Raw genomic sequence first — 23,136 nt, forward strand, 5'->3', positions numbered from 1 at the left:
AATTTTAGTCTTAGCCCATATCGATAGTGATGGAGCAACCTCAATGCCACAAAATATAACTGTTGGTACAATCCAAATGGCAGGGACTGCAATCTTCCCTCTCAAAAAGGATTGAGTTTCCATCTCCACAGCAACTGATTTTAGCCACCATGTTAGCTGGCTCGTCCTCCTGGGAGTACTTTCACAAAAACTGTCTTTCCCTCATTCACCGGTTTATCCCATCCTGTCTGCAGATAATGTATCCATCCTCTTGGCTCAAGTACAGTGAATTCATTGGGGATGTGGTTGCAGTCAAGCAGCTTGCTTTTTCAAGATTAAAATTATTTACAGGATCTAAAGCTCGTAGTGGAGCTCACACGCATGCACGCACGCACACAACACAGGACTCTTGGATGAAACAAATACAGCCACTGAGCTTGGGGAAAGTGACCACTTACCAGGGCACTCTGAGTACCAGTAATGTCACAACAATGGCATCACCTTTCTCACCGCACTCAGCTGGGCATTTCCAAAGGAGGCATTTCCTCCGCCACATGGATGTCAACCTATGGGGATTGTCCATGCTGTTTACCTTTTAAATGCTGAACATCAATGAAGCAAGCAGTGCGTACCAGTTTTAAAGGCTTTGGTAAAACTCGGCCGGGGTTTGAACCACCGACAACCCAGACTCGCAAGGTAGATGATGGAAATAGGTGACTATGGAAAATAACCCCTACCTTGTTTACTTTGTCATTGTTAGGCATCCATCCCTACATCTTATAAAAAAAAGTTTTTTTTTAATAGTTTTTACTAGCAAATACAACCTGCTGCTTCACCGACGGGTCAATAAAGTGGTGGGGGGGGGAGAAAGAAGGAGGGAGAGAGAGAAGAGGCAGGTGTGGTGGAGGCAGAGAGGATGAAGAAATGGGAGTTGGGGGGGAGAGCAACACCTCACCAAACGTTGCTATTCACTGCGGAAGGAAGTGTGTGAGTGTTAGTGAGACCGAGAGCTGGGAGGACTCCATTCCATCTTCTGAAAGCCACATTCAAAAGAAACTTCACTACTTCGTCCATGGATCATGACTCCTTACCTAAATGATGGTGGATACTTTGAGCCTGCCCTGGGAGGACTCCATTCCACATTCTGGACCACACACACACACACACACACACACACACACACACACACACACACACACACACACACACACACACACACACACACACACACACACACACACACACACACACACACACACCTTCTGAAACCGCATATGGAGATAACAACCAAAACACATGCACATACAAACACACACACACACACACACATGAGTGAAGAAAATGAAAACAACAACTTTGTCGTTAAGAAACACCAAGTTTGCCACATGATTAACAGCACGTTAAACATACACCTCCCGGAGACTCCCAAAATGTGAAGCCATGAACGATGACATCTCCGGATATTTATAAACATTCCAATGTACCCAGCGATTCGTAGATTTGATGAACAGGCATTCGATAATACGAGTGAGGAGAGTGAAAACAACAACTTTATCATTAAGAAATTGTTGTAGCCTGTTCCAAGTCAAGGTAAGGTTGAGCAAGCCAAAAACATGGTGGCTTCAGACCCCAGCGAGGTTACCCAGGAAATGCCTTTAGACACCAGGTGGCCGGGGATCACCTGATGAAGGATGTGATTAAATAAGGCCGTTTATTATCTTCAGAAGGGGTGTTTTAATTAACCCAAACACCCAATCTTCACTCTTGCACTTCCTTGGAATTTTCTTAGTATGCACGTAAAGTTTCATGTTGCTCGGTTTTATAGTTTTGGAGTAATGGATGAAAAACACACACACACACACACACACACACACACACACACACACACACACACACACACACACACACACACACACACACACACACATTGCCTTTTATTAGAATAAGATATGATTGGAAATCTTCATCAGGAAATGTCGTTCATTTTTCCAGGTACTTTTTTTTACCTCCCATCAACCTTCATCAACCAATAACTAACATTCCCACTCTCTTCCCTTTTTCTTGTTTTTTTTCAGTGTTGCCTGCATGTGGAAAGTAAAAGAAAGAAAAAAAATCCAATGAGGAACTGGTGACCTTTTACACGAGACTAGTCAGGCATTCCAGACTTCTGCCAATTGCATGATTTCTGATTTTGGCTCAAAATGTATTCACTTAAGAGTTGAATTGTTGAGTTGATGCCATGCTGATTACATCTGGGGCTCTCATTCTTTCCCACTTTGAAGTTGTTTTCTTTGAACAGGCAATTTTCTGTCCTGACAAGATGGTGCAGAGGTGATGCACTTATCTTTGAACTGACTGATTTGGGTCCGATTGTCATCTTGACTATAAAACTGTCAGAATGCTACTTCACGGGCAGGGCATTGCACCACAAGGTGTGACTTCTTAGGATGCCCGTTAAGCCGGGGACACATCTGTCAGCATTCGTGTGGTGGACGTTAAAGATCTCATTGTGTCTTTCATTGAAGAGTAGTATGTGAGTTATTGCCGACCTCCTGGCCAAGTTCCAGAAATCCTTGCACTAACCCACAGGGCACTGCGTCCTTTGCCTCATTATGTTCTCCTGCAACAATGCAAACCAGTAGGAACGTATCACATACAAAAAACAAGAAAAAGAGCAATCAGAGATTGCAGACCCTCACCAGGACTTGTTTTGTGTGGTGTTTGTGTCATTCATTGTGGTGTATTTTGTGTGGCATTTGTGGACTGGTGTATTACGTCATTAATAAGGGACATAACTGGAACTGCCACTTTATAACTGCTGGCAGTGATGACCGGGTACCAAGACGTCCTGCTTTGATTGGACACCTGACCCTGACCCATGACGGTTTTTTTTATCATTATTCAATTTAATTTTGAATGGGATTTAAATTAATTAAATTAAAATCAAATGGAAGACCAAATAGATCCAGTCCTGCGTTGGAGTAATCAGAAGGAACCCAAACAAGCAAAAATCAACGATTAAGTCATCAAGAGGAATGTGGATAGGATTCACATTTCAGCTGCTACTCCTCTACCCACAAACCCATCCAGGCACAGCCAAATGTGCCTTATTCGAAAAAAAATAATCACAAAGAACCTGGATAAAAAATTAAATAATTCTGACTGCCAGACCATGCGTCTGATCAAGTTGAAATTTAAAACATATATTCCCCATCACTATTAGATCATAATTTTGAAGTTTCACCTCGATTGACTAAGCAGTTCCAGAGAAAACATTATTTCATATTCTTCTTCAATCCAATATGGCTGCCAAACCATGTGTCCTATGACGTTGTGTGTGTGAACCTTTTGTTCCTCATGCATAGGCGGTCTAATCTGTGAAGTTTCACATCAATCTGTTCAGCCACTTCAGAGAAGAAGATTTTGTTAGGTTTTACAAAAAAACAAAAAAAAAACCAGGATGATTGCCGAATCACGTGATCGATGACGTAATCACATTATTTTTCTGTGGACCATTTTTTTCTCGAGATGACCCTAAAAAATTTTCATACTGATCCACATACATATATTGTTCCTCAACTGAAGATTACCATTTTACAAATGCAATTATGATGTCATGACGAAGGCATGTATGACATCATTTTTTAAAATCACACTCATTTCCCCATGAGGAGTACTTGCTATGTGCGAAGTTTCACTTTTTTCATTGGTGCGGTTTCAGAGATGCAGAGGTCCAAATTTTTCCCGTTTTTCCAATATGGCTGCCACACCATGTGACCTATGACATCATAATTATAGTTCAACATTCCGTCTCAATCCGACAAGTGGTTGCGGAGAAAAACACGAAAGTTCTGTGTGGACAAACAAACAAACAAACAAAAATATATTCAAAATATTTTCCTTCGTGTCAGCTCAGAACAAATCGGCAAGTCGCTTTTTCATGACACGGGAGCAGCATTTTACAATATAAACCTGTATTATTGAAGGGTTGTGGTCCTGGTCCTGAGTTCCTGTAAAGATCTGTGTGTGTGTGTTCTTGTATACAACATCTAGGCTTGTGGAAGAGCAATAACATAGAACAGATCAGGATGTAACAGAACAAAGGGAACAGTAGAAAGAGAGGGGGGAAACACCAAAAGCAGGGTTGATGGACAAAAATAGAGGGAGATTTGGACAAATAAGGGATGAGGGGTATAGGGTAGGACACACTGAGTGGACAAGATGAATACAGCCACAAATGAATGGTCAGGAAGGAAAAAACTGGAAATTTGGAGGAAAGACTTGGGCTTGTGGTGGGCTAAAGGGGGTAGAAGAGATCATAGTTTTTGGAATGGGGTCAGGATAAGATGGTGGTGACCAGCTGTCTTGAAGACCTAGAGTGAGGAATGGGATCGAAGAGAGTGTGGAAGTTTGTTCCACAGGTGGGGGAAAAAAGAGGAACAAATGAGTGAAGGTGAGCAGTGATTCTGGGAGTTTTGCCAGAAGGGGGTTGCTGGCAGACCATGGGTCCCCTGCAGAAACCGGGATGGGGGGGGGGGTGAGCGGCAGAACACGGAGAGAGCAGATGGTGCAAGACCAGATCGAAGTTGGTAGAAGACAAAGAGGACACCGACCTGTGTGTAATGTGAAAATGAGAGGCTCGTCAACTCAGTTTGAATCATTTTTATTTCAAAAAGTGTTGTTGAGGTTACGATGTTCGAGTTTTGCTTTCTTAGTTGGATCCATATAGATGCATTGTGCCTTGACTGTGTGCAGGCAACGCATGAAGCAATCAGCCATGTATGACCTCTGTTTGGGGATGCGGCACATCGGTGAAGAGATGATGCGCATGAGCATGTCACCAGATGAGTTCCGCTGCATGAAAGCCGTACTTCTACTGAGCACCGGTAGGCTTCTGGGACGATATGGCCCGACCATTCTTTGCACACAATCTCATCAGAATTCCATGGCCATCATGTGACCATGGAACTATTCATAGCTCGAGAGTTGGGTTTGCATGTCTAAAAATCAAGTGTTTGGATTAATAAACACATATTGAACATGTGTATAACTCTCATAGCTCTCTGGTTTTGGCGCTTGTGAACGACAAGGATTCCCCTTTTTATTGTCAGATTGTCCATCCAGCTTTTATATCCCCAACAATGTAAAATAACGATGTCAAGGATCATTGTTGTACAAGTATGAAACTTTACAACTATCAAACAGTTATGGTTGTGTATTAAAACCTCATGATGTTACTGCTTTTCCTCTCTGCTAAAGGTCATGAGTGGGGGGAAGGGGAAATACCATGTTCTCATCGATATAATAGGTCAGGATTCCAATGCCCTGCATTCATGTAATCTACATATAAACCATTCTGCGAACTGTATAAACGGATCGTTTAGCTTTGGAATTGTTCATCCAAACACACATTGTGCTTTCTGCAACGGTATGAATTTATTAAATTGTATCACTCAACAAGCCTAATAAGCAGGTCCAGTGATAAGACAGCATTTCATGGAATTACATGTGAAAGTAGTGAGAACTGTTTTTATAATGACAGGTGTGAACCAAGATTTTAATAACATAATTCTTTAGCACGGTGTTTTGAATACAAGGACAGTTCAAAATGAAATCTGTCCTGAGTCACAAAGATTAACGGTGACAGGTTAACTACATTGTGACATTAATCATACTAGTCCGAACAAACTCAAAATAGAATACATCCCAAGTAACAAAGATTAACGGTGACAGGTTAACTACATTGTGACATTAATCATGCTCGTCCGAGCGAACTCATAATAGAATACATCCCAAGTAACAAAGATTAACGGTGACAGGTTAACTACATTGTGACATTAATCATACTAGTCCGAGCGAACTCAAAATAGAATACATCCCAAGTAACAAAGATTAACGGTGACAGGTTAACTACATTGTGACATTAATCATACTAGTCCAAATGAACTCAAAATAGAATACATCCCAAGTAAAGGCCCGGTCACACCTTGACGTTTTAGCCAACGTATGCCGATTTTTGAAAATTTTTTCTAAAACGCTGGCACACGTTGAATACGTTATGGGTAAGTTTTGATAACATTGAGAGCACGCTGAAAAACACTGCCATACGTCGTTGTACGTTGGCTTTAAACGTTGTACTTTTTGGTTGTCCTCAAATTTTTGCATGCTTGAAATTTCACTACGTATGCCGGCGTATGACTCGCACGTTCCGCTACGCTGGCCACAAGTTGTATGCACGGTCTGCGATCGTTGACAGACGTCAACACATGCTACGTGTAAGTTAATCATAAGTTGAGACACGCCGAGGTAATGTTTAGCGTACCCGAAACTTATTTCTAACCTATGATTAACGTGTTGTTGGCACGTTACGCGATCGTTGCCACACATCGACAGACGTTACTTTTAAGTTACTCATAGGCTGAAAGACGTCGGTATAATGGATCGTCCTTGCGTCAGCGTCCACGGCCACGGCCAGGACACTTATTTGCAGCATTCTTCAAACTTTTCTTGGGCATGACAAGGATGTTCACACTTCGATGTCTAGCTTGGCTATGATTCCAATTGTCCATCAACAGCGTCTATTTAAAATAGTCGAGTTTGAGCGTTTTAACACGCTCAGAAGAAACGCTTCAAATTTCAAAACCCCAGCGTCAAAAAACAAAGGCGAGTGACAGCAATTTAAATCGTTCATTGTAAACAATGAAACTAGCTGAGTGGTACCGTTTAAAAGTCGTTGAGTGTAAAAAAAATCCAATTGTTGAGCGCAAGCGTCTACTTTCAATAGTGGAGATGCAGCCATTTAAATCGTTAAATCGTTAAACGCAAGGACGATCCATCATAACCCACACCCTCCCCCTCACACTCACCTACTACTGCCAACATGAACAAACTACTACTAATACTAATACTAATACTAATACTGATACTGATACTGATACTGTTACTGCTGACATGGACATCGACTCAAAAAGGACTCGAAAACACTGTTGGGTTCCCCTTTCATGAGCAGCATTTTTATATACCAATTCCACAAACCGCTGGGAACACGTCTTTATATGACAGTTGTAAGCTAGAAACACATTCATTTATTTTTTTGTCGACCGGAAGACGTCATTGGAATACGTCTACATACGTTGATGTGTGTTGGGACTACGTAAAGAATTGGTTCAGAGCACATCAAACATAAGTTAGAAATAAGTTTCGCGTAAAAAGACATTACCGCGACGTGTTTCGACTTATGAGTAGCTTATAAGTAGCCTTTGTGGACGTGTGTAAGCGTCCACATATCGTGTGTAAAACTTATCCCCATCGCATGCGGAACGTGTGTCATACGCCGAGTACGTCGTAAAATTTTGAACATGTTTAAAATTTCTTGACGTACTCTACTTACTACGACGTATGATAGCGTACTTTAGCGTTCTACTCACGTATTACCAAACTTACTCATACTGTATTTGACGTGCCCCAACGTTTTAGACACATTTTTCTTAGGTCGGCATACGTTGGCAAGATCGCCAAGGTGTGACCGCGATGTTGTCACTTCCATTTCTACGGCAGTGATGATTCGAATCGTTGTGCATCAGCCTTTGAATAGGCTACGTCACGACATCGTCGGCGATGCGTGCAACGCGCTATGCCTAAGTTAGACTATCGTTGGGAATCGGTTGTGTAGGCCGACAACAGGTTCATCATTCGTTGGTATAAGTTATCTATAACACAACGAAACGTTCTGTGTCCGTTACCAATGCGTTATACATAAGACCAAGTCGCTATGAATACATCCGAATCTTTTAAAAAACATCAAAAGTTCAACGTCAGCCAGCGTTTTACATACATTTTAATACGTTGCCATCGCTGGCTAAAACGTCAAAGTGTGACCGGGCCTTAACAAAGATTAACGGTGACAGGTTAACTACATTGTGACATTAATCATACTAGTCCGAACAAACTCAAAAATAGAATCCGTCCCTAGGAACAAAGATTAACGGTGACAGGTTAACTACATTGTGACATTAATCATACTAGTCCAAACGAACTCAAAATAGAATCCATCCCAAGTAACGAAGACTAACGGTGACAGGTTAACTACATTGTGACATTCATCATACGAGTCCGAACGAACCTAAAATGAAATCCATCCCTAGTAACTAAGAACAACGGTGACAGGTTAACTACATTGTGACATTCATCATACGAGTCCGAACGAACCCAAAATTAAATCCATCCCTAGTAACGAAGATTAATGGTGACAGGTTAACTACATTGTGACATTAATCGTACTAGTCCGAACAAACTCAAAATATAATCCGTCCCTAGTAACGAAGACTAACGATGACCGGTTAACTCCATTGTGACGTTCATCATACAAGTTCGAATGAACCCAAAATAGAATCCATCCCTAATAACTAAGACTAACTGTGACAGGTTAACTACATTGTGACATTCATCATACAAGTTCAAACAAAACCAAAATGAAATCCAACCCTAGTAACGAAGACTAATGGTGACAGGTTAACTACATTGTGACATTCATCATACACGTTCAAACGAATCCAAAATGAAATCCGTTCCTAGTAACGAAGACTAACGGTGACAGGTTAACTCCATTGTAACATTCATCATAAAAGTTCAAACTAATCCAAAATGAAATCCATCCCAAATAACTAAGACTAACTGTGACAGGTTAACTCCATTGTAACATTCATCATACAAGTTCAAACTAATCCAAAATGAAATCCATCCCGAGTAACGAAGACTAACGGTGACAAGTTAACTCCATTGTGACATTCATCATACAAGTTCAAACGAATCCAAAATGAAAAACAATCCCGAGTAACGAAGACTAACGGTGACAGGTTAACTACATTGTGACATTAATCATACAAGTTCGAAAAAATCCAAGATATTTTCTCACACCATAACTTCACCAATGGAAGGTTGATGTAGAAAGCAATACGATCATGTTGAACACCGTCATGAGGCTGTCAACAAACTTATCCGACTCTGTTGTTGTTTTTTTTTTTACTTGGGAACTATGACTGTTTAATAAAGTGACAAACTTACTCATAATTTACCAAACATTTACGACAGTAAATTGTGTAGAGAACAAATTCAATGGACTATTTCTCCGGATGGAGATAACAATTTTTTTGTACACATGATCAAGGTTCACGGAAGAGTTTGAGCAGGATGGACCGGAACAAAATGGAAATGAGAAAACAGCAGAGTAGAGGAAAGAGAAAGCAGGGATGAAACAGAAAAGGAACAAAACAACTGACAACTAACAAACCAAAAGGGGTGAGGGAGAGAGGGGGGAAGTCACAATAAAATGGAAAAATGGGGTGCATGTGAATGGGGTCGTTTGGGATAGAAGACCTGAGTGTGGATGGGGGACCTGAGGTAGTGGTGAACTGCTGTCTTGAAGCCCTGGAGGGAAGAATGAGACTGAACAGACTGGGGAAGTTGTTTCCTCAAGTGAGAGAAAAGAGGAACGAATGAGTGGAGGTGAGCAATGAGCCTGAATTTAGGGAGTTTAACCAGAAGAGGGCTACAGGCAGACCGTATGCACCATGGAGAAACTGGAAGAGAGAGAGAGAGAGAGAGAGAGAGAGAGAGAGAGAGAGAGAGAGAGAGAGAGAGAGAGAGAGAGAGAGAGAGAGAGAGAGAGAGAGAGAGAGAGAGAGAGAGACAGAGCGAGAGAGAGACAGATATAGAGACAGAGACAGAGACAGAGACAGAGACAGAGACAGAGAGAGAGACAGAGACAGAGACAGAGACAGAGACAGAGACAGAGACAGATACAGATACAGATACAGATACAGATACAGATATAGATATAGATATAGATATAGATATATAGATATATAGATATATAGATATATAGATATATAGATATATAGATATATAGATATATAGATATATAGATATATAGATATATAGATATATAGATATATAGATATATAGATATATAGATATATATATATATATATATATATATATAGATATATAGATATATAGATATATATATATATATATATATGTATGTGTCAATGGTCTTCTGGATCATTACATAGAAACTGTCCATCATAGACTTTTCAAAAACCCGATTGGGAAACACCCCAAAGTAATTTGTAGGTCCTGTTCTTTGCTTCGTGTAATACCCGCTCGCAGGTCTGAATGGTACTCTAGTAGTCTCGTTGGTTGTGCTGTTGAGTTTACCGCTCCACGGTTTTTGCAATTTTGGTGATTATAGACTTGGCAACTACAAACTGTTCTTTGAGGGTATGAATGATTTTGTAAATGGCAATATACATAATATTCATAGACCGACAGTTGATTTGAGTGAAGAAATGTCGAAAATAGAGGCAATGACATAAAATAACCAAGTGGTCACATCAGAACTTGTCCTTCACTTGTGGAGGACCAAGTGGCATGACAAAGCACTGCGTATCCATCGGTGTGTGGGTCAGTGTGATGGGGAGATAGAACAGGGTTAGGGTTAGCTCGGAATTTGTAATTTGTTCAGGGTGCCGGCAATAGCTCGACGACTCTTCGCGAAATATACCGTGGGATCTTTAACGGCCACCGACTAACGCAAGCAGACGGGGCACCCAATAAGAACGTGTATTTGAGTGGCAGCAGCCAATATTGTATTCCAACATTTCACAAACAGAAGAGCTTTGACAACAGAAATCATTCAAATGAGGAACACTGAAGCTTTTCAATGTGCAGCTTCCCACCATCGAGCCATGTTGGAAAATAATCAGGGACGGCTGGGGATAAAGTTACATGCCAAAACAGCCAACTTGAAGAAGTATAAAATACAGGCCAAGCTCATTCAAGCTGTCAAAATGTGCACACTTCAGGCATTACTATATACCTCATTGAAACCAAACTCAATTCTTCATCCCAACATTCAGACGTGAAATGTGGGTGAAACGAAACCTGCTATTGGATTACATCGTGACAAGAACACTCCTCATGCTAAACACGGACTCCTTCTGAGAGAGAGAGAGAGACAGACAGACAGACAGACAGACAGACAGACAGACAGACAGACAGACAGACAGACAGACAGACAGACAGACAGACACAGTGGAATACAGAAAGGCCACCAACCTCACTGTGATGTGAAAGTAACAGACCAGACACTCAGCTTCATTGTGAGAGATCCCAATGAGTTTAAGGGCCTTGCATTCCATGGCATCAAGAACGACAAGGTGTGAGGCAGGGGTGCCAACCAAAAGGGGAGAACAGTACTCCATCAAACTGTGAATAGAGGCCTTGTGGGTTGTTAAAAGTTCAGACCAGCCATGGAAAGATTGCACGATGAAGGATGACAAGTTGATGGCTGGCTTTGGAGGCGATCTTGGAAATGTGTTCTGCTCGAAAAAGATCATGGCAGATAGTGAAGCCGAAAAGCTTGAAGGAAAGATCTTCTTCAAGGGGATTGTTGAGAAAGTAGATTGGGGAGGGGGGGTTGAGATGGTCCTTTTGGAGAGACAGAGTGAGTGTGAGATTTGTGAGGGTTGAAAGACATGTTCTACATGTAGGACCAGTTTGTGATTTTATCCAGATCTGCAGAGAGTAAAAAGGCTGCTGCTTGCCAATCTGAGGGATGGCAGATGGTATGGTAGATGGTGGAGTCATCAGCAAAGAGATCAAGAGGATTTTCCAGAGAGTTGGAGAGATCATTGATGAAAATCAGAAAACGAACAGGGCCCAGAACGCTGCCTTGAGAACTCCAGCCTGGACAGGAAGAGGGGATTAAAGAACTCCATTAAGGGCCACATGTTGACTGCAACAGGAGAGGAAGTCTGCGAGCCATGAGTAGAGATTGCCTTGGACACAAAAAGAAGAGAGTTTGGTGAGCAGGGCAGGGTGTCACACCATATCAAAAGCACACAATATGTTGAGGAATATGGCTCTGATTTCAGGTCTGGCATTGAGGACCTCCATCCATTGTTGGGAAAGCAGGGGCAGTAAGTCCAAGGTATAGTGACCCGGTCTGAAACCAAATTGATGATCGGAAATCAAGCCATTGGAGAAGAAGATGGATTTAATGTCTGATGCGATGATGGATTCCCTAACCTTGCTGATGATTGGGAGAAGGCTAATTGGTCTGTAGTTGCAGGGATCTGTTTTTGCACCTTTTTATCCAGAGCGGTAATGTTTGCTGATTTCCAAGCAGATGGCAGATGACCTTGAGCAAATGAGAGGGTGAAGAGAACAGAGAGAGGGTGAGCAAGAGCAGAGGAGCAGGTTTTTAGGATGTGTGGGCTGATGCCGTCCGGACCGGTTGCAGAATCTGAGTCGAGGTTTGACAGCAAGCTCTCCATCTTGTCAGGAGAAAAGGACACATAGTCCAGGGGCAGTTAGGTGTGACTGGGCGAGGTGGGTATAGAAAGCGATGGGTTTTGGACACAAGATTTAGATGCAAACACGGAGTTTATACATTCAGCCTTTTCACGTGCCGTGTCAGCTGTGCGGCCATTTGAAGGCCCAGTCACACCTTGATGTTTTAGCCAGCAATGGCAACGTATCAAAATGTATGTAAAACGCTGGCTTACGCTGAGCTTTTGATGTTTTTTTTAAAGATCCGGACGTATTCATAACGAGTTGGTCGTATCCATAACATATTAGTAATGGACACAGAACGTTTCGTTGTCTTACAGATAACTTATACCAACGAATGCTTAGCCTGTTGTCGGCGTTCACAACCTATGCCCAACGATAGTCGAACTTGTGCATAGCGCGCTGCACGTATCGCCGACGATCACGTGGCGTAGGCTATTAATAGGCTGCGACTCGACGATTCAAATCATAACCGCCGGAAAAATGGAAGTGTCAACATCGCAGTCACACCTTGGCGATCTTGCCAGCGTATGCCAACCTCTGAAAAATGCGTCTAAAACGCTGGCGCACGTCGAATATGGTATGGGTAAGTTTGGTATACATGAATAGAACGCTAAAGTACGCTATCATACGTCATAGTAAGTGGAGTACGTCTTGAAATTTTAAACGTGTTAAAAATGCTCCGACGTACTTGCCATATGCTTCACACATTCTGCATGCGATGGGAATAAGTTGTACGCACGATATGCGATCGTTGGCACACGTCGACAAAAGTTACTTGTAAGTTACTCATAAGTCGAAACACGTTGTGGTAATGTTAGCGTCAGTGTTCCAGACTCCTTAATTTTTATCTTGCCAAAACGAAGTTTTTTCAAGATATGTTAGTCAGCTTGTATGTTTTTTTGTTGTTGTTGTTTGTCTGTAATCACGTATAAAAAAATTCTGCAGAGCACAGTTATCATTGGAAATTTTTGTAACTTCGCATATCAGAGGCCTATAGAGGTCCCTTTCAGTGCATAAAATTTTCAAGGTCAAGGTCACTTTGTCGCAAATCAGGGGAGTCGACGAAACCCTTATTTTTTGAGTAATTTTGATCGGATCGTCTTCAAACTTCATGGGAATATAGTTCATGGTCTGGCGCTCAGGTGATTAATTTTTGGTGGCGATTGGCCTTGACCTTCATGGTTAACGCCTCAGGTCAAACATATTTGACCCCAAGGTCAAATTTTCAAGTTTTAGGAACCATATCGTGTAGTACCTCAAATTGAACACCTCGATGAGTGCTTTCTAGATATGTCAAGCTTGAGACATTATAACGTCATTTGGTGACGTTATGAGGCAACGCATATTTTTCATGGTTACTCTGAAGAACGATTCTCATCGGAATTTCTCGTAGGCAGATATTCCTCAAGGAGTCGCTCCTGGTGGATAGCAGCTCTGTTCACCTCAGTGTGACCTTAAAGAAGTCACACGTGGTCACCTTTTGGCAAGATACGGGTCACCCTGCGGGTGACATTGGTTTATTTTTTTTTTCTTCTGTATGACGGTGATGTTGACACTTCGATTTCTAGTGCGGTTATCATATAATATAATTAATAGGCTGCCGCTCGACGATTTAAATCATAACCGCACTAGAAATCGAAGTGTCAACATCACCGTCATACCGAAGAAGAAAAACAAAACAAAAAAAAACAGGGAGTCTGGAACACTGATGCTAACCATTACATTGACGCGTTTCGACTTATGAGTAACTTACAAGTAACGTGTGTCGACGTGTGTCAACGATCGCATAACGTGCCTACAACTTATGGCCAGCGTAGCGGAACTTGAGTCATACGCTGGCATAAGTCGTAAAATTTCAAGCATGGAAAATTTGAGGACAACCGCAAAGTACAACGATGAAAGCCAGCGTACTATGATGTATGGCAGTGTTTTTCAGCGTGCTCTCAATGTTTCCAAAACTTTCCCATAACGTATTCGACGTGTGCCAGCGTTTTAGACAAATATTTCAAAAATCGGCATAAGCTGGCTAAAACGTCAAGGTGTGACTGGGCCTTGAGGTAAGGGAGGGGATGGAGGGAAACATACACCAGAAACAGACTTACCGAGACACCACCAGGATTTGGAGGAGGGAGACAGGTTTGAGAGTTCAGACTTGAGATTAGAAGGATGTTGTTTTCTGGCTCCCCTGAGGGTAGATACACACTTGTTCCGAGCTTTGTGGAAGGAGCTGATATTGCCTTCAGTTCGATTTGCCTTCCATGAGGCGAAGGCAAGTTGTTTCTGGACAACTGCCTCACCACCAGCTTCAGTGAACCAAGGGTGGGAGGAGGGGTAGGACAACTGAAGACAAGAGCGGATAAATCTGTGCATGAGAGAAAGTAAAGCAAGTTTCTTTGCAACAATTCCCATGATGAGTTAATGTTTGAGAAAGTCACGATGGGAGACCAGTCTAGAAGTTTGATGGCTTCTTGGAGATCCTGCCAGTCAGCTTGAGTGAAATGCCAGACTCGACGGCACTGAGGTGGTTCTCTAATAACAGTCATAACAGTCAATAACAGTTCTCTAATAAGAGTAACAACTCTAATAATGTCTACTTTGACAAGCATGTGGTCAGATGAGCCAATTGGATTGGAGGAAGAACAGCAGATGTTTTCTGGGAAATTTGTCAAAATCAGATCCAGAAGAGATGGAGTACCATTGGTTGAGATCCAGGTGGGAAGTTGACAGATTGTCAGTCCTAATGAGTTGCAGAAAACCTTTTCTGAAGTGCCATGACAGGTGAGAGAGAGAAGTATCCATGACCCGCCAACTGGCACGATGACAAGTGACGTCACCACAAATGAAAAAGAGAGAGTTCGGATGAGAGGATGGAATTGGTCCATGTTTTGAGAGAGCGAGATGTAAATGGAGTCATCACTGTCTGGTGGACGGTACAACACATATATAAACATGAGGTGGGAGTGCAGGGGAAGCCGTAGCCAGAGGTATTCCTGGGGGTGTGGGAGGAGTGAGGGCAGTGCATGGAGAGTGAGGAATAGAGTCTTTGATGAAGAGACCAACTTCTACGCCAGGACGAGGTTCAGGTCTGTCATACCGGTGGAGGGAGTCACCAGGGAGAGATACGAGGGAGATACTTATAATGTTCTCACCAATTAATTCTTGTTTTTTTCTTTTTTCTTTTCATTTTTTATATTTTCATCTATTGATGTTGTCTGATGGGGTTCTTTGATTTTCTGGTGTACTGGCTTCGATGTCCATTGGCACACAGAATTTCAGCTTTCACCATCAACCGGAAGGTTCTGATCTTTAATATCAGTCAGTCAGTCAGTGGTTCGAAAGAGCTTTATATATTTGATGTAAAATTTTACATCTGGCAATTCCCTTGTCAAATTGGTGTTAACAAAACTTATTTACCTATGGTATTCATACTACTAAGCCTTGTGGTGGCTAACGGTTTCGGTGGCTGTCTTAAAAATCTGAACGTCCTGAGTTCAAGTACCTGACGTGGCAAAAGGCAATACCAGCTGGGTTGACTCAGTCTGTGATGCTTTCGAGTTCGGCAAAATGAATACCCGCTCTGGGAAGAATGAGCCATTCGAGGATCCTGTCCTGGAGTGGTAAGCCATCCAGGATTGTGTCCCTCAGGCATTAAAACTGCCTTGGCAACCTTATGCGCCTGATGGAACGAAGATGATCCATCCATCCATTCATATTACTGACAATCATTTTATTGATTATTCGTTTTATGATCTCTCAGTTCTTATATTCTCACAAATTAAAACACGGTTTTGTTTGCAACACATACGACTTGTTTCTCCATGTTGACGTTGATATGTCACATATGCTGTACTCGTACATCACCCATATTTTGGTCATTAACTTTGTCATGTGCTGTCATTGAACGAGCGACTGTTCACACAATTCAGAATGATTGTTACTGATCCTTGTCCCACAGCCGTACCTTTGTTGCAGATTCTTCTGTTACTTGATGTCTGTGAATTCCACACTTATCAAGGTCTCTGATCCTCTCACTTGCTTTCACAATGGCTGCAATCAAAAGTACAAGCAACTGCTGCAACTGAAATCTCTTTTTTAAAGAACACCAGGAACCCTTTTCTTTCACTAAGTTGTGCACTGAATTACACTTGGTGCATCATCATCAACACAAATTAATGAGCCTCACCGCTTGCCAAAGGGACGAGACGTGCAATTTCATTCAGTCCGTGTGTGTGTGTGTGAGTGCGAGTGAGCACACAAATCCACTTTCACATTCAAGTACATCGGCCATGCTCAGAGCTGGAAATGCCGACGAACCTCTGCATCGTTAAATGCTCAGTCTTGTTGCTCAATTGCGATCACGCGGGATGTTGTTGCCACATGCTTATTTGCATCGGAGTGCCGTTCATGACAGATCATTGTAAATTTGATGATCCTTCCCCAGGTAGTCCTTTATTCTCATTGAAGTCACAGTTTCAACCTTGCAGCCCTCATATAATTTACGATTCTCATCTTTCTCGTGTGCATTGGATTTGTCACAATGTGCATTCTTTCTCACCACTCGTCCTTCGTACGTCAATGCTCTTCCTTCGTGGTCCTGCATCAAGACCACGTTGAGGTCGGTTTAGAATTATTTATTTTATTTTTATGTTTTTATATGCTCGTTTTTTGTTCTAGGAGAGTTGTTCGTTTGTTTTTAGACTCCTGGATGTGTAGCATGTGACTCCTTATTTACCGGCAAAGCTCTCGTCATACGCACTTTAATTTCTTACGTTTCAAACCCTTTGAATGTTAGCCATTGTTTCCTTGGCATGTTCATTTGCTGTGTTTGATAATCGCGTTAATTTGGTGTAAAAGTACTTTCCAGCACCAACAAGTTCCTGCTGCCATTCATGTTCAATGATTATTCTAAAAGTGACACTTTTTTGAATCCTGCTCCTTGAGTTTCCTCGGCGTAGAATGCAATCCACTCATTTTGAAGCCAGCTGGCCAGACCGTTTCATAAAATGAGCACGATCAAGGACGGATGCATCAACTAGCCAAGGTCATCGTGTCCTACAGCTGTTCAAATCTTCGTTGATTACTATTTTTCTTTTTCTTTTGACAAACGGATATCCAGATCTAAATGGCTGGCGGATTTTATAATGACCCAAACTCTCAGGATATTGTGTTCTTGTCAATGGTTCAGGATTCAGAGGAAAGTAATTGTGTGGTATTGTTGGTTATAATATAATAGAATACATGTTCCTTGCAAGGATCTTTGATGCAGGAAGAGGTCATTAGGCCTGTAAAAGGCCTGCACTATGATTGCCAACTTGTGGTTGTTTGCCCGTTCTTTATACTTTCGAAATGCTGAGCATCAAGCAAGGAAGCAGCACGTACCGTTTTAAAATTCTTTGGTATGACTTGGCCGGGGTTCAAAGCGCCGACCTCCCGCACTCAAGAGAGGACGCTCTAACCATTACGCCACCGAGTGTAGTTAAAAGTCTGGTTTTTCCTTCTGTTTTTTTTTAACTTCCTCTGATGGCATACAGATATTACAATCTCTCTCTCTCTCTCTCTCTCTCTCTCTCTCTCTCTCTCTCTCTCTCTCTCTCTCTCTCTCTCTCTCTCTCTCTCTCTCTCTCTCGTAGAAGGAGTCCGTGTTTAGCATGAGGAGTGTTCTTGTCACGATGTAATCCAATAGCAGGTTTCGTTTCACCCACATTTCACGTCTGAATGTTGGGATGAAGAATTGAGTTTGGTTTCAATGAGGTACTGTATATAGTAATGCCTGAAGTGTGCACATTTTGACAGCTTGAATGAGCTTGGCCTGTATTTTATACTTCTTCAAGTTGGCTGAGGTTTTGGCATGTAACTTTATCCCCAGCCGTCCCTGATTTTTTTCCACCATGGCTCGATGGTGGGAAGCTGCACATTGAAAAGCTTCAGTGTTCCTCATTTGAATGATTTCTGTTGTCAAAGCTCTTCTATTTGTGAAATGTTGGAATACAATATTGGCTGCTGTCACTCAAATACACGTTCTTACTGGGTGCCCCGTCTGCTTGCGTTAGTCGGTGGCCGTTAAAGATCCCATGGTATATTTTGCGAAGAGTCGTCGAGCTATTGCCGGCACCCTGAACAAATTACAAATTCCGAGCTAACCCTAACCCTGTTCTATCTCCCCATCACACTGACCCACACACCGATGGATACGCAGTGCTTTGTCATGCCACTTGGTCCTCCACAAGTGAAGGACAAGTTCTGATGTGACCACTTGGTTATTTTATGTCATTGCCTCTATTTTCGACATTTCTTCACTCAAATCAACTGTCGGTCTATGAATATTATGTATATTGCCATTTACAAAATCATTCATACCCTCAAAGAACAGTTTGTAGTTGCCAAGTCTATAATCACCAAATTGCAAAAACCGTGGAGCGGTAAACTCAACAGCACAACCAACGAGACTACTGGAGTACCATTCAGACCTGCGAGCGGGTATTACACGAAGCAAAGAACAGGACCTACAAATTACTTTGGGGTGTTTCCCAATCGGGTTTTGGAGGAAACTAAAAATCGATATTTCTTCTTTCTTAATCCTTAATTCCACCAATTTGGGGTCAGCGACTCGGATACAAGCCAATTGAAAAGGAGGAAAGTATTTTTCAATGATCAATCAGGAAAAAAGTAACCACTGACTGTCGCAATAATAGACTCATCTTTACCGTCCTCGACACGGAAGGGAACAGTGTCATCGGAAGCATTCGAGTCACTGGGCATCATCTCCTCCACCACACGAGGTTGTGGGTCGTTAACTGTTTTACAATCTAAGTCAACGTGTCCCGCTTCCCCACATTTCGAACAAGAAGCTTTGGGACAAAATCTTTTTCAATGGCCAAAGGCTCCACAAATAAAACATGTCAAGGTCTCTAGTGAAGCACACAATTGGTAATCATTGTTATCGATTTTAATCTTAAATGAAATATTTAAGCTCGTATCATGCCCACGGTCGCCATGTAAAGCACCATGTAAAGTTGCCGCCAAAAGCTCATCACATGTTTCACTTGGTCATGGCGGCACCCGGGGGGTTCATCGAGATTTTTGAAATGATCGTTCTGCAACGAGACAAAACAGACACGAGTTTTTCACTTGGCACAAAAGGAGGAACATTCAAGACAATTATTTTCATTACCGGGACATCCATCGGGGAGGTCAAAACAAAGTGACCACTCAGTGTGGTTAACCCAGGACTCATGACATGGTGAACAAAACGTTTATCCAAAACAAACACCACGACCTCGTTCATACGTGATGCGGCACGTACATACTCGATACCGAAAACGTCTCCAACCGTCAAAACAATTTCTTCAATAAGAACCACATTAGGGGGGACACAAACTAAAGCATGCTTTTGGGTTAATGCTTCGAACACAGCATCTTGCTGCGAACTAGCCGCCGCCATAACTAAAGTAAAGAAGCTCCGTCTTACCCAAACCTTGGCTTGAGGAGATGAAAGAAAAAGGAAAAATAATTAAACCGACACCTACAAACGGACACACGCAGCTGCCATTTTGACAAACCCAATGCACCAACAGGAGAGAGAGAGAGAGAGAGAGAGAGAGAGAGAGAGAGAGAGAGAGAGAGAGAGAGAGAGAGAGAGAGAGAGAGAGAGAGAGAGAGAGAGAGAGAGAGAGAGAGAGAGAGAGAGAGATATAGATATAGATATAGGTATAGGTATATGTATGTATGTATGTATGTATGTATGTATGTATATATATATATATATATATATATATATATATATATATATATATATATATATATATATATATATGATCACATCTTACATGTGCTTTTATTAGCCCATTCAGGGGTTGGGCCATGGGCCACTTTGTAACATGTGGTTATGTTTTCGCTTCTGCTGACATATTATAAAATAACGATTTGAATCTTTTCCCATTTCTCCCCATCGGTCAGATCCGTAATGATAATCAATATAAGAATACGTTGTACAACAAATCTTCTTTTTTTTCTTCATTATCTGTGATAATCTATTGTATTAATAACTGATCATTCATCCTCAAGTTGTAATTATTGTTTGCGTCTCCTGTATGTGTATCGATTGCATGTTTCCTTGTAACTACTTCCATTACTCTAATATTATAAGTTATCATGATGAAAAGGGTTAATTAAGACTGTAGCTTTGATTTTATTCTTCATGTGACTCATTTTCTTCGAGAAAGGTGTTTGCACTTCCGCTCACCTGTGAAATGGGACGCACTCGTTGGACAGTTTATTCAGGACTTCATGCATCTTCTTCTTTCGTATGCAGCACATGGCTGCAGGAGGCATCATTTTCTTGGAGGGCTGCTCTGCCGCTCATGAAACACCCCCTGTAGGTTAAAGCATGAACTTCAAATTTGTTGAGGTTGCCGGCAATTGCTCACCTTCTCTTTGTGAAGGAAAACTCAGGTTCACATAATCTTTAACGTTCACCAACTAATGCCGGCAGACGGGACGCCCGGTTTAACGTCCATCCGATCGATGGCTCACACATTGATGCCTCGCCCTGCTTGCGAAACACCAGGATGACCATTTATATCTGGGTCGGGATTCAAACCCCGGCTGGACAGCTGAGAGTCGAGTGTGCTTCTTCGGCTATCCTGCCAACCGACTTCATTCATGTCGAGCCAAGATGTTGCAGCTGCATTGCTTGCAAGCTTCATTACTTGGCCAGTTTGTTTTACATTGGCCAGAGTGTACTCGAGATCTTACTTCAGGGCTCTTTTTAATTTATATCAACAAAGGCAATCATTGTTTGAACTTATTTCAGCGAGCCAGATGCATGTGCGAGATTTTTAACCACCACGGAGCTGCCAGCAACATTGGAGCCAATATGGTTCATTTAAGGCCACACTTAAAAATACGCCGTCGCTCACATCGTCCACATTTAGCACGAGGATTTTCTACAAGGGAAATGCTGCTCTCGTACGTAAACAAAGGAAGGTGGCATCGTGTGAGCAGGGAAAACAACTTGGTGGGGACTGTATTGTCACGATGTCACATCGATAACCATTGTGCGATGGTTGCTAATGTTGTGGTGATGATTCATGTCGTTTGCAGTTCATCATCCTGGAGGCTGTAAATCTTGATATTTTATCTTATATCAAGACATTTCACAGTCACACTTTGATCCTATTTTACTATCATTGAGGGATTAATGTTCAATTGAGCTTATTCCTGCATTCTTGCTTTAACAGTGAGCTGTTGCTTTAAAAAATAAAAAAGTCAAATGTTTTCTATTCCTCCCCCTTGAGGCTCCTCCAAAGAAAAGCATATTGACTTGTGCATGAGAATTGGGTGTTTTTTGGGGGTTTTTTTGTTGTCAATTGGACAGTTTAAGAAAATGGATTTTACACATTGTTCACATAATTTTATTACTAAAGAAAATTTTCATTTGTTTCATCGACAGGATGCAACTGAAGAGTAATGGAGGTACCTTAGTAATAGAGGTTTAACTTGATGTTACTGAAGATTATTGCTCCAAACTACAAAAGCTCTGTGCTCTATGATTGGCTATTTGTTTGATTCAGTTACTTGACAACCATTCTGGTTTCCAAATACAATGTTGTACTTCTTTCTTCCATTGCAAATTAGAGCTCCTCCTGATACATCTCCTGATGTTTTCCCAAATTAAGTTTCGCAAAATAGCGTTTACCCCTTCGAGGAGGAAATCTGATTGAAGCCGTGCTGTGGACTGGATACCTGGACTACATTCGACCAGAGATGGCGACTCAAGGCACAAATTTTGTAACTTGAGACTTGACGTGAGACTTGGCTTCAAAGACTTGAGACTTGAGACTTGTAGACTTGTTGTCGATGACTATGAATGAATGAACATTATATCGAAAGAAATATATCACAGTGATCTGTTTGTGGCTAATTTTCATTCCCTGTCTGATAGAATATGATTATATTTGAAAACAAAGATCACTGAAGTCATGCGCCAAAGGGAGCACGAAGTCACTAAATAGATCCCGCCGGGCTTAGAAAAGGTATTAGTTGTACAGCACCAAAAGTTCCGCGAGCTCCGAGCCTCCAATCGCACATACATGTGTCTCGTGGAGTAAAAGGAGGTAAATTACCGAGAAAAACAAGTAGAGCGATAGTATCTTTCATGACATGGATTCTACGTCCTACGGTAAAATCAATAATTTAAAACGCATTTCTCGGTTACTTTTTGTCGAGGAAACGGATTCTGATTATAATTTGACGATTTAGTAGCTTATTTAGTGAGTAAGTTGTGTTTAAAGAATCTATTTCTCTCCTTATTTATGCTCTAATTAATTTAATTTTTGTTATTACCAAACATACGACCACTCTCTGAAGTCTTTTCATTCATCTGCACACTGTGATGTCATTTGTTTTTAAATATCACCTCAATGACGAAGCCTCAACCCGAAGCCTAACTTGACGTGTGCACGTCCACAGTCCGTGTGCTCGGAAGTCGGAACTCAGAAGTAGCGTGTTTATTGCTTTTCTAAGTTTTTCTCTTTGCACTTGCTTGTGTGGTGCTATGCATGCATGAAAAATGCCGTGCGATGGAGAAGGCCAGAATGTGCCCAGCAGACTGAGAAAAGAGTTATAAAATTTAAACTTGTTCCGGTTTATCTTTGGCGACTTCCGGTTCCGGTTCTTGAGCGACGGTTTGCGGTTCTTCTTCAGGGTCTCTGCCGACTTTCTCAAAGATAAGTTTTCCCGTCGTTTTTGTCGCGTTTTGACTGTCATTTTGTTGTATGTGTTTGCTGTGTGTTTCTAGTT

The 23,136-nt window shown here is 41.7% G+C and overlaps 1 protein-coding gene across 10 annotated transcripts in view; it reads left to right on the forward strand.

The window, feature by feature from the left end:
• The window catches only part of LOC147019375 (progesterone receptor-like), a 315,415-nt gene that overhangs the window by 253,818 nt on the left and 38,461 nt on the right, over window positions 1-23,136 (forward strand). For all 10 annotated transcript variants that reach the window (XM_085899845.1, XM_085899842.1, XM_085899839.1 and 7 more), the window contains one exon: window positions 4,735-4,865. In XM_085899845.1, coding sequence (XP_085755971.1) covers window positions 4,735-4,865 — 131 coding nt within the window. The remainder of the gene's footprint in view (window positions 1-4,734; window positions 4,866-23,136) is intronic.

This window comes from Eptatretus burgeri, chromosome 10, assembly GCF_056783735.1.
Source record: "Eptatretus burgeri isolate ZD-2024b chromosome 10, Ebu_testis_v1, whole genome shotgun sequence".
Classification (NCBI taxonomy): domain Eukaryota; kingdom Metazoa; phylum Chordata; class Myxini; order Myxiniformes; family Myxinidae; genus Eptatretus; species Eptatretus burgeri.